At 37.1% G+C, this 16281-nt stretch overlaps 1 protein-coding gene across 1 annotated transcript in view; it reads left to right on the top strand.

Annotated features, from left to right (window-relative positions):
• LOC118812328 (thyrotropin-releasing hormone-degrading ectoenzyme-like) overlaps window positions 1–16281 on the top strand; it is a 357198-nt gene that overhangs the window by 139372 nt on the left and 201545 nt on the right. The window contains exon 5 of the mRNA XM_036577232.1: window positions 8167–8321. Coding sequence (XP_036433125.1) covers window positions 8167–8321 — 155 coding nt within the window. The remainder of the gene's footprint in view (window positions 1–8166; window positions 8322–16281) is intronic.

The following is a 16281-nucleotide window of genomic DNA, read 5'->3' as shown; positions in this document are numbered from 1 at the left end:
AATTAGTGAATGAATAATACAGTAAAGTGTGTGTCAGCCAGAATTTCATAGTGCAGAGGGGGCTGGTAGCAGGTTTTTTTGGTGGGTTTGTTTAAAACCATTTATCTTTGCCAGTAAGACAGTATATATCAGTACAATAGATGTAAATCAACATAAATAGAGCAAAAAGTAACAAGAATTTCTTTTTTTCTTTTTCAAAAAAGTAGTTTATATCTTTTGATCTAGTTTTGATCTAGTTTTGCTTCCAGATTTCTCACCCACAGTCATCACATAAATTTATTAAATTCCTTCAACAGCACACTCGATTTACATGAAGAAGCCCTGATTAGCCAAACAAGGTATGGAATTATGACAACAGTTAATACTGATCTGCCACAATAAGATGTGCTGAAATGGTATAATGAACAAATTTACATACATAAAATCACTACTTATTGTGTTAATGTTATTTGTATTTATTGTAATATTAGTGTTTTTTCTGAGCAAATAATCACTTAAGTTTATTTAGAATTTTAACAGGTGCCTAAAACTTTTGCACAGCACTGTTTGCCCCAGAGACATTGCTGTAGCAACAACCATCAACTAGCCTACTTCATTATAGCCACCATTACCTGAAAGATAAAAAATGAAAATTTCAAAACAGCACACTGCATTTACCTGCCTAGTAATTATAATGATTAAACAGAAAACCATGTCAGGTTAAAGGATCATTAACTTCAGGCCTACCTTTAACAGCACTAACCATGTTTTAATTATCATTTCATATAATGGTATTGAATAGGAATGCACAATGATTTTGGAATCATATTTATATTAGCAGATAATTGCTTAAAATTATTTTAATTGCACACTGACAAATGGAGATTAGATTACGTATTTGTTGTTTTCCAGAAGTGCAGAACATTAGGTCACAGGGCTATTGTGCTAAAATGTCTGTATTTTATTCATTTTACTGCATTTACAACCCTAAAGAATAAAAAGCACTACATTTCTCTAAGGCAAATCCAGTTTATGTATCTGCATCTGTATCAGCACTCACATCAGTCCACAACTGCCTTATTGACACTGTTCTAGTACTGAACTTTGTTTTCTTTACAACTGCATAACTAGCTCACTAGCTACATAATTAATAGCCAACACTAGCAACTAGCAACTCTCAGCTACATTCCCATAAAAGCATTTGAGCAGGGAAATGGTGTATAATGTTGGGTGAATAATGGTGTATGTTGCTAGGAAAAAGACTCTGAATTAGCGTTAAACAGTAATTGTTGATGGTCTTAGGCACATGTGTCAGGCTCCAGTCCTTGGGGGCTGAAACACTTCAGACTTCAGTACACTGCCTCATAAACACACCTGATTCAGCTCATCAGCTAATTAGCAAGGCCTTCATTAACTGCGATAGATGAGGATGAACACTAATCTCCGCAGCACTTTGGCCCGCTAAGTCCCCAGTTTGACATGCCTAGTCTAAGGAGAGGTGGTCACTTATATTTATGCAGCCTCTCTCTGTAGGCCCTTAGTGGCCATTCCACTGGTGGGATGGAAATAGAGTTGATTTAACTTTAACTCTGTTATCAAATTAACTGGGACACTGTTGACTATGTGTTGAGCTGCCAGCGAGCAATGAGGGGTTAAATCGGCAGGGTAAGAACCCCCTGCTGTATAAACAATCCACGCATCTACAAAGACATTATTTAAAAAAAAAGATAAAACAGCCATACTGAGATAAAGAAGACAGTAAAACTGCAGCCACAACTGCCACATTAAAAAAAACAGCCTTTAAACATAATAAAACACTTTTATTAATGTTGACTTGCTTGCTCACCTATGAAGATGAAAATCCAAATCACTTACAGTTATATAAATCATGCACATTTCCAGTGAAATCTATTGCATCAATGTTATTGAAGAAATTAAATGCATAGTGTGAAACCTGAAGGACATCCAAAGTGCTTTTAGGTAATATATTATGATGCTTGAACAACAGCTTATAACAAAATATCTATATTGACAGCTTCAAGTTAAATTTTCTATGTCTGAGTATGCTGCGCAGAAAGAATGCTGCCCAGGAGCCATAAACCGGCGGCATGTGCCAGCATACAAAACTCACTCCCATCTCTCTCTCTCTCTCAAAACAAACCTTAATATATTTCTGCTGGACAGATATCATTTGTGGTAACAGATATTTAATTGTAATTTTCATCTCCATTGTTATTGCCTGCCATCCTGCTGCCTTTCATTTTGTTTTCTGTTTCTTCATCATCTGAGCTGTCCCTGTACTCCTGCTCACATTTCTCACTTTATTCACGTTCATTTTCTTGTCTGCTGAACTCTGCCACCCTCGACCTGATGGTCACTTTCCTTTTGGTTATTGGAATTAGAAGCTGAAGTTATTGGATGACTCACTGAAAAAACTGAGTTTCATTTTTTTTTGGCCAAGTGTTACATATTCATACAGCAGCTGGGTCTATATATTACAGATTTATATAGCGAACTATTCAACCAACCCTCTGACACCCGAGCAAACTAAAAAACACACAAAACAACAGCAACCAACAAGCGTAGTTTAGCCGTTCTGACAAGCTGTGTATGGAAAATAATGTGCTTAGATTCAGCTGCACCAAATTCCCAATTATGTCCAATAAGCCAGAAGACCTCACATAAGCCATATTACAGGCTGTATCAGAACCAAAAGAATTTTATGTGCTAGCTTGGTGCCGTAGGCAGAGATAAATTGTTGGGTAAGTCTGTGAAAAACTGGCCAGAGGTGGGGGTAGTTACATTTTCCAAATGTTTTATGTCCCCATAGCATCATGCTACAGCTTCATAGCCATGCAGTCATTATTTCAGCACTTCTGCCAATGATAGCCAGATTATCAACAAGAATGCCAGATTTACATACAAAGCATCACTATAGCAGCCATCAACAGAGGTGGGAACAAGTCACTAAGGTTCACTTACCAAGTAAATCTCAAGTCTTGCGTGCGTTCTTCAGCTAATTAAAGGCTATTTCAACACTGGACACCAAAATGATGGTAATAGTAAACAGTATATATATTTTTTCACCCTTCCTAATAAAATACCCAGATAACTTAACAGACATACTGGTATACACAAAGAGTAGTGAAACTACACATGAAAAGAATCTCCAAAGTACTATTAAACTTAAAAAATGAAAAATAATATTTGAAGATAATCATTTTTGATGTCTTTTTGGAAACATTGGGTGCATTGGATTAAAATAAAAAGCAGCTCAGCACTAAAACTAGCTCAGCAAACCGAAAAACAGCCACTAGTTTGAAATGAAATTAGACAAGGACAGAAACCAAAATGTCAAAGCTGGTGACTAACAAGCCAAATTCAGCCTCATAGTGAATGCTGTGCTTGTTTTACCTGCAGGAGCTTTTAAAATCAGTCAAATAGAGAGAGCTGTGTTTCTTTTGTTTTGCTACCATGAGGGAAATGGTCAGTCCGTCTGGTAAGTTTCTCCAGTTACACGGGAGTTTAAGTGCAGAACAAGGGCTTATTGATGCTTTGCATTTTTCCAGCTTATGGAGGCAAACTTGAACTCTAACGCTTCACTTGTCATCCAAAATAAAATAAGCCAAGCATGAACACAGTAACAGACATTTGATGATGCTGCTGAAGATCAAGTTTACGGCAGGAAACGAATCCATTCACATGAAAAGTAAGTGGCTGTGTAGAGTTCCATCTGCAGTCAGACACCTCTCCACGTTTCTTCCAGTTTGGGTTTCGAGTCTTTCTGAGTCATAAGGCTCAAGTCGTAGTAAAAGTCAGAGTCACTGATATTCAAGTCAAAGTTGAGTCACAAGTCTTTCAGGATTTTGTCGAGTCCAGTCTCAAATTATCGAATTCATGACTTGAGTCGGAGTCCACACCTCTGGCCATCACTATAAAGCATGTGTCCGCTCACACTTTAGTTACAGCCTTTGCCTAGTAAAGATGATCTGCACTCTGTCTTTCAGGGATGTATGCATCGTGGTCTCTTCTCGCTTAGCTGCTTAAGGACAGTGGTGACTTTACTGCCCAAGATCTGGCATCCAGTTTCACTTGTTTGAGTGGATTATAACATGTTTGACAGCAGTAATCCACACTAATCAATGCATTTGTGTTCTAGATCACTCTATTCTTGATAACTTGTCTTTATTTAGAGACTTGCTTTCTCATACTGAAGCACACAAACTTAAAAGGAGAATTGAATTTTGCCTTTGGCCCCAGATTTATTTCCAACATTGAACTGCTGTATATTGACATGGCTTCTCTATCATTCCTTTATTTTCTTCATCCCTTACTCTCTCTCTCTCTCTCTCTCTCTCTCTCTCTCTCTCTCTCTCTCCTCTCTCTCTCTCTCCTCTCTCTCTCTCTCCTTCTCTCTCTCTCTCTCTTTCTCTCTCTTTTTACCTTGCCATCTGCCCCTCTCTCTCTCTTTTGTCTCTTACTCTCACTTTCTCTTTTACCCTCTCATCTCTCACTCCTTGTGTTTTCTTTTTCTTCTTCTCTCTCTCTCTTTCACTCTTCACACAATCTCTCTCTGTCTGCCTCTCTCTCTCTCTCTCTCTCTCTCTCTCTCTTTTTGTTGGTTAATATAACAGTCTGATTAGAGCAGCTCCTGGTCCTTCACCCATAAAGCACAATTACAATGCGCAATTAAATCTGCACTGGCTGAATGTGATTTGCTTTCTTGAGCTAATTTCCACACACTAATTTAATAGAGCCACTGGTTATTCTCCCATCATCAATGTTAGTTTGTTTTAGAGAATCCTCCTACGAATTAAAAAAGCCTGACTCATTTAAAAGCCACTTTTTATGGAAAATTCAACTGATTTTCTATCGTCTGTATAATTAAATGGTTAAGATGTAAATAAAGTCTTTTCGGAGTGTTTTAATGTGAAATGCTCCCTTCTAGAGAAATTTACCAGAAACTTACCAAGTCAGAATTATTCACAGTGTTGGTGATAAACCAGAGGTCTGAAGAGTTAAATGCCTCTAAGAGCTCCCTCACAGAAAGCTGTGAGCCCTGCTGGTCACATCCTGTGTAATAAAAATAATGCGTGGCTACGCCACATTAACGCATGGTAATGAGATCCTGACGCATGGCCGTGACTTAGTAAGGTGTGGGAACAAGATAATTAAGTCATGGCCATGACTTAGTTCGGCATGGGCATGAGATAATTAAGCCTTGACCACAGCTTAATAAACCATGATCTTGTTTCCACGCCTTACTAAGTTGGGGCCACGCATTAGGATCTCGTTCCCATGCATTGATATATGGAGCTCTGCTGGTGACATCCCATATAAATAAGAATAATGCATGGCCACGCTTTATTAATGCATGGAAGCGAGATCCTATCGTGTGGCCACGACTTTATAAGGCAAAGGAACGAGATCATGCCTCACTAAGCCATGACCATGCATTAGAATCTCGTTCCCATGCCTTACTAAGTTGTGGCCATGCATTATTTTTATTTGTACGGGATGTCACCAGCAGGGCTCTGTAGGAAGCAATTGCATGAAATAATTATTAATATGATGCCTGAGAGATTGTTTTATGAGTTGTGATGAGATGAATTTATTTTATTCAATCCATTCATGGTGGAGAGGTAACATACAGGGTGTTCTTCTTTTTTCAAGTTTACCACTATTTTACCATCAATATTACATATAAAGGCACTGAGGTTCACTGTAGGTTCACTGGTGGTTAAAATGATTATTTTATAGTGAGGTTCCTGCAAAACATGAGCAAAACTAAACACAGCAAATAAAACTTTTCCTTACAGGTTTGTCTTTGCTAGTGAATTTTGCAATGGTCTTGTGCAGTTATTCCCTGCGATGCTATGTTCTTACAGCTCAGAGTGGTGTCATGTTCAGTATGCCTCAAATAAGGAGTCCTTTATTATAATCTTTTATTAAAAACATCAATCTGATGGACATAAAGAGCTACACGCAAAGAAGAAAGGAAGCAACCAAAGAATTTCATAAGGTGCCTTAAAACACCCAGAAAGTAGGTTTAGCAAGCATTTACCAAGTTTAATGGTGCTATATAAATGAAAAGTATTATTATTATTATTATTATTATTATTATTATTATTATTATGCTAGTTAGCACAGTGGCCGATCTAGTAAATATGTAATGTGTGAAAAGTTGTGATATGTTTGTTTTTAGTACACTCCTAAAAAAGATGGTTCTTCAGGAGTTCTTTGATCAAGACAATCGTTCTATATAGAACCTATATGAACACTCAAAATCATTGCATGATTAAATGATTCTTTGCATGGTGAAATGATTCTTTAGATTGATGGAGAACGTGTATGTGGTGACGTCATAATAGTACCAGGACCATTTTTGGTGCTATGTAGAACGCTTTTCAAAAGAATTCTATATAGAACCATATACAACACATTGTACAATCTCAAGAATCATTTCACTGTGCAAAGAACCATTTAGTTATGCAAATGGTCCTTTGAGTGTTCATGGTTCTATAAAGAACCATTGTCTTTACTAAATAACCCTCAAAGAGCCATCTTTTTATGAGTGTAAGTTACACATCAATTCTAGACTTATGTAGTACAGGTTTATACTATTTGTTTCTTGTTCATTTTGACATTTATTGAATGTACATCAGGAGTATTCATTTCCAGTCCTGGGGCTTTTAATTTCCCTGCTCAAATACACCCACTAAACCTGACACTGAACTCATATTTTGAATCTCTCGAGGATTGCAAGTGAAAACTATTTGTTCAAAATAGTATGTAGACACCAGTTCATCTAATGTCTTCTGAAATCAAGGGTATTAATAAGGAATTTGTCCCTCTTTGCTGCAGTAACAGCTTCTACTCCTCTGTGAAGGCTTAACACTAGATATTAGAACATTGCTGTGAGAATTTGATTGAAATCCAGCCACAATAGCATTACTGAGGTCAGGTACTCATGTTGGATGATTAGTTCTGAATCGCAATCATCACTCCAGCTCATCCCAAAGGTACTGGATGGAGCCCTATCACTCCAGAGAATGCAGTTTCACTGCTCCACAGCTCAGTGCTGGGGGGCTTTATACTCCTCTAGCCGACACTTGACATTGTGCATGGTGACTTCATGTGCAGGTGCTCTAGTGCATCCCATTGTATTGACAATGCTTTTCTATGGAGGTTATAGAAACTACAATACTGTAATACAGCATTTTACTGCATTATTAACATTAAAATGTGCTACGCACAGTAAGACTGTGAATAGACACTGTGTGTTGTGTGTGTGTGTGTGATTACACACATATACACACACACATCTGCTCTCAGTCACACACGCAAACGCTCACAATTTCTGTAATCATGTTAGTGCTTTCTATGCTGCAGCTCGAACCTTCACTCTTTTGAACACTGATAAGCTCTGGATTTAAAAAAAGCACTTTACACACTCACACACACTCACTTGGCAGTTGGTTTGTATGCGTGGTGTGTGAACCCCTCCGGAAACAGCAGTCTTATCTTTTTTTATTTCTTTAAACAGCTGGTTATAAACAGGTGATTTTTTTGCTACCTGCTGCAGTGCTGATGTTATTTGCTGTGGTAGAATCTGTTAACCCGGAACAGATGAGGAAACATGATTAAAGAGGCTTTAGCATTTCCCTGACTTTACTGGTTACAGGGGAATGTGTGTGTTTGTGTGAGCATGGATTCAGCATTCATCTACAGTCATAAGCAGAAGTTAAAGGCACATGTCACATTTTATGTTTGTATTTGTTTATGTTAAACTTACACAAAATACATAGAAATTGTACATTAAATGCCACAGTTAAATAGGTTAACTGTAGAAAATGTGCTGCTTATTTTCATAAATATGTGTGTGTGTGTGTGTGCGTGTGTGTTTGTGTGTGTGTGTGTGTATAGCTTTTTCAATTAAAATATAATTTATTATTATGCAGTTTTATTTATATATTATAGAAGTCAATTTTGATGTGTTTAACAGTTTTGCTTACTGCATAGTAATTTAGTAATTTCACAGTTCTTGAGTATGTGTTTCAAACTTTTGACTGCTACTGTACAGTACAGGAGGAAGAGGTGAAGTGATGTCGGTAAAGATTTTGGATCAAGATACTTCTCTGCTGAATTTAACCTGATCTGTGTGTGTGTGTGTGTGTGTGTGTACAGATCTCCTAGCTGTGCCGAAACACCCGTATGCAGCGATGGAGAACTGGGGTCTGAGTGTGTTTGTGGAGCAGAAGATCTTGCTGGATCCTGAAGTTTCATCTTTTTCCTACCAGATGGAGCTCACCATGGTGGTGGTGCACGAGATATGCCACCAGGTACATCACACAAACACACACACAAACACACACACACATACACACAGGCCATTTTAGCAGAGGCATTTTGCAGAAGTTTTGTTTGCATTTTGGAAAATGTTTTCCATAGCTTACTGATGTAGGTGAAAATGGACAAAACATATAATTGATTGTTGATGGATATTGGGCATTTGTTATAATTCTTGTCTCAGCTCATGGACAAAGCTTTGCTTCCAAAATTGCTGGGGATTAGGGCAAGGGTCATGTGACAAAAGTGATTGTCAAAACAAAACACACATACACATTTACCGTCATATATACTGCTTTTAAACTGCTTTCAAATTCAAAATTGTTTTCTAGTGTTACTTCTTTCTCTCATTATTCATCTGAACTGGCATGTCAACTATGAAATATTTGATGGTAAGGGTAGTGGTGAGGAAAAATCAGACATTTCCACAAGTGGTACAGACAAAATCGGGCATTTCAGAAAGTGATAGGGACAAAATTGACTACTTCAATAATGGTGGGGACGAAATCAGCCATTTCATAAAGTAGTAAAGTCAACATCAGTTAGTGATGGGGGCAAAACTGGCTTCTTCAAAAGTGGTAGGAACAAAACCAGCATTTCAAAAGTTTTACAGTCAAAATTGGGCATTCCAGAATGTGGTGGGGACAAAAGTCAGGCATTTCAACAATTGATGGGGACAAAATTGGGTTTTTCAAAAAGTAGTGGGTACAAAATCGGGTATTTCAAAAAGTAGTTTGGACATAAGCAGGCATTTCAAAAAGTAACATTATGAACAATATTATCAGTTGTTGCTATTTCCATTGCTTATAACCTCAACAGGCATTAAAAAATGTTGTGCATAAATCCCTTGCATGGATACGTGCCTACCTGCTTAGACACAAGCCTAAAACCATCCTAACGTAAAAGTAAGCTACAAAAAGAACTTATAAACTTGTAAAAAAGCATAAGGTCGAAACCACTCCTCCAATTAACTCAAAGAACAACAGTGAACATCCAGCATCTATAGAAACGAAGGCTGAAGACTATATTCTTCTTTTTGCGTTCCTTCAGTTTAAAATAAAATGCTAAAGCTCCAACATCAGAGGTGTGACAGATCATAAAACAGCATAGACGCTAAACCTGCAAAATACAATCAAATTAAATACGTAAAATGAATTAGAAATAAGCTGCAGAAGAAAAAGTAGCATTTGAAAAGACAGAAGAAACATCCTTCAAAAGTTACATTACATGGGACTAGTTACCAGGATGTATACACATTCATATCTTGATTCCACTCATGATCCTCCACACTTCTGCTTCCTTTTGTTCTAAGAAAACGATTTGTTTCACTTTGTTATAAGAAAGTGAGAAAAATGTTCCAGCTGAGCTGAAAATACTGCATCCTGCTGTTCTGGAGTAAAAGCTAATTATCCTGCAGTGTATTAGCAAAGTTTCAGAGCCTTAACTTTAAGTTTAATACTATAGATAAGTGTTAGCTTACGGTAAGGTTTCCTTATTTTCACGTTTCACTGTGTTACACAGGAGCGTTTCATCTCTTGCTCTTGCATATTAATTCCTTTAATCACTTTTCACATATTAAGGCTCTAGGTTTGATCTTTCGCAATCCCCCTCATGCTAAGAGCTGATTTAGAGTTCATATGTAATCTTTAAAACTCGCTCTGCTACATTACAGTATAATCTCTCCCTCTATTGCCTATAACAGCTCACAGAAGTGTGTAGAGTGTCCTAAATCTATACTCCATTTGAAGTAGTGTTACTGCAGTGAAATAATCACTGCAGTAATGGTAAAAATACCATTTCAAAAAACAAGTTCAGTAGAAGTACAAAAATAGTAGCAGTAACAGCTCATAAATCTAAATTCATCTTCATGAAAACACACATTCACATGTAACCAGTAAAGTAAGAAAAATGCTAAAGCCTCTTTAATCATGTTTCCTCATCTGTTGCGGGTTAACAAATTCTATCACAGCAAATAACATCAGTGCAGCAGCAGATAGCAAAAAATAAATAAATAAAAATGAAATGTTCATAACCAGCTTTAAAAAAACAGTGTGACTAAGAAGTAGGTTGTTTAATCGTGATTGTAGATCTCTCATTCAAATACAGCTTTTAAATGCCTTTTAAAGTGATCCCTTCAGCAGTTTCAGCAGACTATACTGGACAGCATTCACAGGAGACCTACAAATAAACTGACCAGCAGCAAAATTAACAAAAGCAACAGCAAAGTGGAAAGTTCCCCTCAAGAGCCTCCACTGTAAGAAGAATCCATGAGCTGTGTGAACAAGAACGAGAGGCTACGATTACAGTGGAGCTAAAATCATTGACTGTATATATGGTATTTGATATACACACTCACTGGTTGGAACATGCAGCCACTGCTGCTCTCACCAGATGTTGTTGATAGAAATTGGTAACTGTGTCAACTTTATGGAAGTTCAGATCTTGTGATCTTCATGTGAATGTTCATATGAACCCAACATGCACATGATGAAAACAATGTTATTCAATTATTGAAAGCAATAAAGACATTCTGATTAAGCTTATTTTGTCCACTCATATAACTATGACAAATGTGCTGCTTTTTTATTTAAAGAATGTTTCTTTAGGGTAATTTTTAAACAAACAAGACACAAATGGTTTTATTTGGGAACTTTTTCTGCCTTGTGACACACTGTAATTGGATTTCTGTATTGTAGCCAGCCAATAAACTCACAGAAGAAGACGTGACATAAAAGTAATGTAAAACCTTTAACTTCATGCCGCGGCTTTATCTTTTAACATTGAGACACTTACCTGACAATACGAACATGCATCATTTAGAAAATTTACAGAAAATATAGAGGATATTCAGTTCATCAAGTATGTTGCCATCCCGCAGGTGCTGCTTGCTTATTTCTGGAGCATTTCACATCAAACCACTCTGAGTGAGTTAGTTTACATCTTAACCATTTATGCAGAATTTAAATTGATTATTTATTTATTGATTTATTTTGTTTATGTGTAACAAAATCCTAGCCTAAAAGACACAAAAAGCCTCCAAAATAGACACAGACTTATAACAATAAAAAGGTTTTATGCAATGATGTAATTTTCTCACAATGATTAAATAAATAAATTGTTACACTGAATAAAAGACCTTTCAGAATGAATTTTATACCTTTCTAAATCTGTTTATGCATTTTCTTTTCTTTGTCAAAAAAGATGAAAAAACTAGGCTAGGAATTTCAGCAAGCAACACGCATGCAATACTTTGCAAAAAAAAAAGAAGGACTTTTTGTGCATAAACAGGATCTATTGAAATAACAAGACACAGGTGAATTAAACAATGACAAGAGAATCTCCAGAACACTGTGCATAGATGATTTTCCCTTCTGTTCATCACATGCTGTAAAAGTCCACCCTCCCCTGGTCCAGTGTGTTGTGTTCAGAGTCTGTGAACCCACGCGTCCACTAACACATGAGGTCGTAACTGTCCGGGCTGGAGATTTACAGCCCAGCATCCGATTTATCTCTTCGGCCCAGGTCCAGCTGATTACTGTTTATATCCTTCTGATAGTTCCACAGGACTGAGAGGGAGAGAGAGAGAGAGAGAGAGAGAGAGAGAGAGAGAGAGAGAAGGAGAGAGAGAGAGAGAGAGAGAGTCTGAATTCATGTCTGAATTGTTCACAGTGGAAGTAATAGGAATCAGACATCTGATGAGGGTAATGCCTGTAATCCTCTCTGCTGTTTGTTCTGATGATCTCCTTTAATCAGTGCTGTTGTAGCATTTATTTGATATGTAAAGAACAAAATGTAACAAATCCAAAAATTTGTAGCATTTCATTTTGTTGGTGTCAAAAAAAAATCCACAAGCAAATGTATGAATAGGAAAGTAAATCATGTTAGTCACATTTTCTCGTTACTCTGATTAACTCTTTCCATTCAGCTCATTAAAATTTCGATTTTAATTTAATCCATCATATCTCAGCCGTCCAATGACTGATTTTAAAACTAATAAGGTTCAGTGGTTACAAATACGCTGCCTGATGTCTGAGACATTGTTTTCCAGTAGTTTTGAGATTTTGGCCTGCATTTTTTTAAACACTCATGGCAGAGGGGTTCATGCACAAATAAAAAATGTGAAGTGTAAATTAAATCAGAAAAAGAGATTTTATTCCAAACAATTTTGGAGCATTTCTATTGGTCCATTCTAGAGTGTTCGAATAATATAGAAAAATAAAAATCTATCAGTTGCTTCTCTTTCTCTCTCTTTTATTTTTTCTCCTCTCTTTCTCTCTCCTCTCACTCTCTTTTTGACTCTTTCTTTCTCTTTTCTCTCTCTGTCTCTAGAGGACTCATTTCATTGCTTCGTCTCTCTCTCTCTCTCTCTCTCTCTCTCTCTCTCTCTCTCTCTCTCTCTGTCTCTCTCTGTTGTGTTAAGTAACCTACTTTCAGAAGCTTTCCATCGTTGCAGTTGATTAGAAAGAGATCAAACAAACCAGTTGCCACCACAGCTCCTGTGTTATTACTTCTCTCTGAAATAATGGTTTCCTTTTGCCTCAAAAAAACTCTTCCTTCCTGTGGATTCAGAGAGGAAACAGTGGTGGCATTATTTCCAGCGTGTATGCATTTCTTGCTGGTCTTTGTGTGGAGCTGCTGGGAGTATGGAGGCTTTTGTTGTGGAGGATTATTTGGCAGCTTATCGGTGAAGAGCAGAGGCGTTTTTTCCACAGGATTCAGATACTGAACAGCAGCTCAGCTCAGACTTAACACTGAGAACTGTGTGTGCTTGTGGTGTTTCAATGACAACGACAGAGTTAGACCCACCACCATGCTTTACTGAGAGAGAGAGAGAGAGAGAGAGAGAGAGAGAGAGAGAGACATATGGGAGAGAGAGAGAGAGAGAGAGAAAAGAGAAAAGAGAGAGAAACAGTGGAAATGAAACAGGCAAACAGATGAAAAAGAGAAACAGGTAGAGTGGGAGAGCAAGAGAGAGAAACAGGAAAGTGAAATACAGAGAGAACAAGAGAGGAAAAAAGAGAGAAACAAAGAGAAACAGAGGAAAAGGAGAAACAGACAGTGGGAGAAACAGAGAGACAAAAACAAGGAGAGATTGAGAAAGAAGGAAAGAATCAGAAGAAGGACACAAACATGCAGTGTGGGAGAAAGAAACAGTAAAGAAAAACAGAGAAAGAAAGAAACAGAGTAGAGAAACAGAGAGAGAAAGAAACAGAAACAGAGTGAAGAGAAACAGAGAGACAGTGAGAGTATGAAAGAAACAGAGAAAAGAGAGAAACATAGAGAAAGAGAGAAAGAAAGAAACAGGAAAGGGGGAAACAAGGAGAGACTGAGAGAGAATAAATCCGAAAGAAAGAAAGAAAAAAAACAGAGGAAAGAGACTAACAGAGGAAATAAAGAACTAGAGAGAGTGACAAATAGAGGAAAGAGAAGCATACAGACAGAAAGAGAAACCAAAAAAGAAATAAATACAGAAATAGAGGAAAGAAAAGCCTAAATAAATACAGAAAGAGAGAGAGAGAAACAGAGAAAACTGTAAAAACAGAGAAAGAAGAGGGAGAGAGAGAGATAGACAAAAGAAAGAAAATGAGAGGGGGATAATTACAAGAAAGAGATGGGAAGAAATTAGTAGAAGAGTAGGAGAAAACAGCAGTTTGATCCACCACCATACTTCACTCTGCTTTAACACTGCTGCATTGTAAAGAAAGAAAAACAAACAGAGATAAATATGTAGGGGGAGGGGTCAGTAAGAGACAGAAAGGAAAGAGGAAAAAAAGGGAAGGACATAAGAAAAATAAAAGGAATTTAGATAGATAGATAGATAGATAGATGATAGATAGATAGATAGATAGATCGATCTGTAGCTGAAGCCTCAATCTAGGCAGATTTACTCCACAGCAGAGCTGTATCTGATCCAGACAACACTGCACTATTCATGGGTGAGAGGGGGAGAGAGAGAGAGAGAAAGAGAGAGAGAGAATCGTTGTTATCTCTCTCGCAAATCAAACCCCTCTGTGGGAATTTGCACTCAACTTTACACATTAACACTGCTCCTACAGGGGGCAGTGTTTTTTTTTTTTCCTGCAGAAAAAAAGACAGTTTGCATATCATTTATTTTTAGTTCTGAAATCCTCATGCAGTTCCTCTGTGTCTTTATGCTGTGCCTCATTGCTTGAGGGGTAGCAAAGCAAAAAGAAGAGCCCTGTTCCATTCAGTTCAACTTTATTTGCACAGTGTTTTTCTACAGTAGACATTGTCCCAAAGCAGCTTTCTAGAGATGTGTTAGATGGGGAAGAAAATTATAGTGGTCATTTATGAGGGGTGAGGGGGGTGGCATTTATACAAATTTTCCGTTATCCTAAATTTAAGCATTGGGCCGAGACATAATTAGTATCTAAAGTTTCTAGTTAGCTTTGTAATATATATATATATATATATATATATATATATATATATATAAATATATATATATCACAAGGACTGAATAGGACTGAATTTTCTTTGTATTTTTGTCTATGTTTATAGATAACAGTGTGAAAACCAGGTCTATTTGAGATTTCCTAACTCAAGACACTCTGACGCGTGTATGTGATGATTTAGCGAGGACTTGTTATTGATGGGATTGTTCTTGTTTTTTGTGCTGGACACCTCACATACTTTGCATCCTTCATTTCTGTGTTTTGTGTGAAGCCCTCAGGGGAAAAAAAACTGAAAAAAGTCACTTTTACTGTCACTATCACCTCCTTCACTTGTACCTGTGATGGTCCATTTTAATAGCAGCATGCATTTTTCATTTTTTCATTTCATTGGTGAGGCTTCTTCTAACCCCAGACAAATTTTGAATTGAATCCTTTTCAGTGTGCAACTTCCGATTCTCTCATATTTATGCAGAGGAAACTCTTAAAAGAAACAGTGACACGAACATTCAACACTTTTATGTTCAAAAATGGAAGCTAATTTATTCAGTAGCAGAGATTTGCTGAGTAAAAGAGTGCAGGGGAAGTGTGCAGGCTCATTTGTCTTTGGATTGGAATCAAGCCATGGACTTGATATACGTAAGTTCTGGAGGTGCTGCAGTAGAAACCTTGGTAAAGCTGTATATGCCATCCTCATATATCTATATGATTACTATATTGGCAGCTTTTCAACCATGGTAAAGTGATCAGCTGCATCTTTCCATGCTTAAAAGAATGTAGTCAATCAGAATAGTTTGCTTTTGTAGCTTTACCCTGGAGACCCAAGGCTAACATAGCTAACAAGTAATGGAATTATATACCCCACCAAGTAACGTTGTGCTAACTACATGGCCAAAAACCATGCTGTGTTGTTAAGTGATCTCAAATGGACTAATTTGCTAAATCAAAATATCACAAAAAGAGTTTTGCTATTGTTACGATGTCAAACTTGTTACAACAGAAGAACCCCTTTTGGTGCTATATGGAACATTTTCAAATAGGTTCTATATTGACCAATCTACAACACATTCAACATCAATCTGAAGAACGATTTCACAATGCAAAGAGCCATTAAAGCATGAAATGGTTCTGTACAGAACTCATGGTTCTAAACCATGCCTTTACTAAAGAACCCTTAAAGAGGCTTTTTTTTAAAGAGACGATTCAGAATATGAACATAAACCTGAACCTGAATATCCTTGCAGCATTGAAGCAGCTTCTCAGTGCTATGATTCAGGGTCAGAAGTTTTATTACACACTTCTATAACCTAAGAATAGCTCAACACGTTTTCACAGAAGTCCCTGTAGTTACTGAATAATAAGCCTTAGTATGGAATAAGCTTGGGTTGTTCAGGGGTCAAGTCAAAGTTTTACATTTTACCTGTATCATTCCAGAATAATCTGAATACCTGCTGGATGCTGAATACATGCTGGACAATGGCTGGTTTAATTTCTGCCATATGTAGCTAAAGGAGCCATGGCAGCTATTATTAAAAAAAAT

This window comes from Colossoma macropomum, unplaced genomic scaffold (assembly GCF_904425465.1).
Source record: "Colossoma macropomum unplaced genomic scaffold, Colossoma_macropomum, whole genome shotgun sequence".
NCBI lineage: Eukaryota > Metazoa > Chordata > Actinopteri > Characiformes > Serrasalmidae > Colossoma > Colossoma macropomum.
Note: the sequence above shows the minus strand (reverse complement) of the source record. Positions and strands in the feature narration are given on the sequence as shown.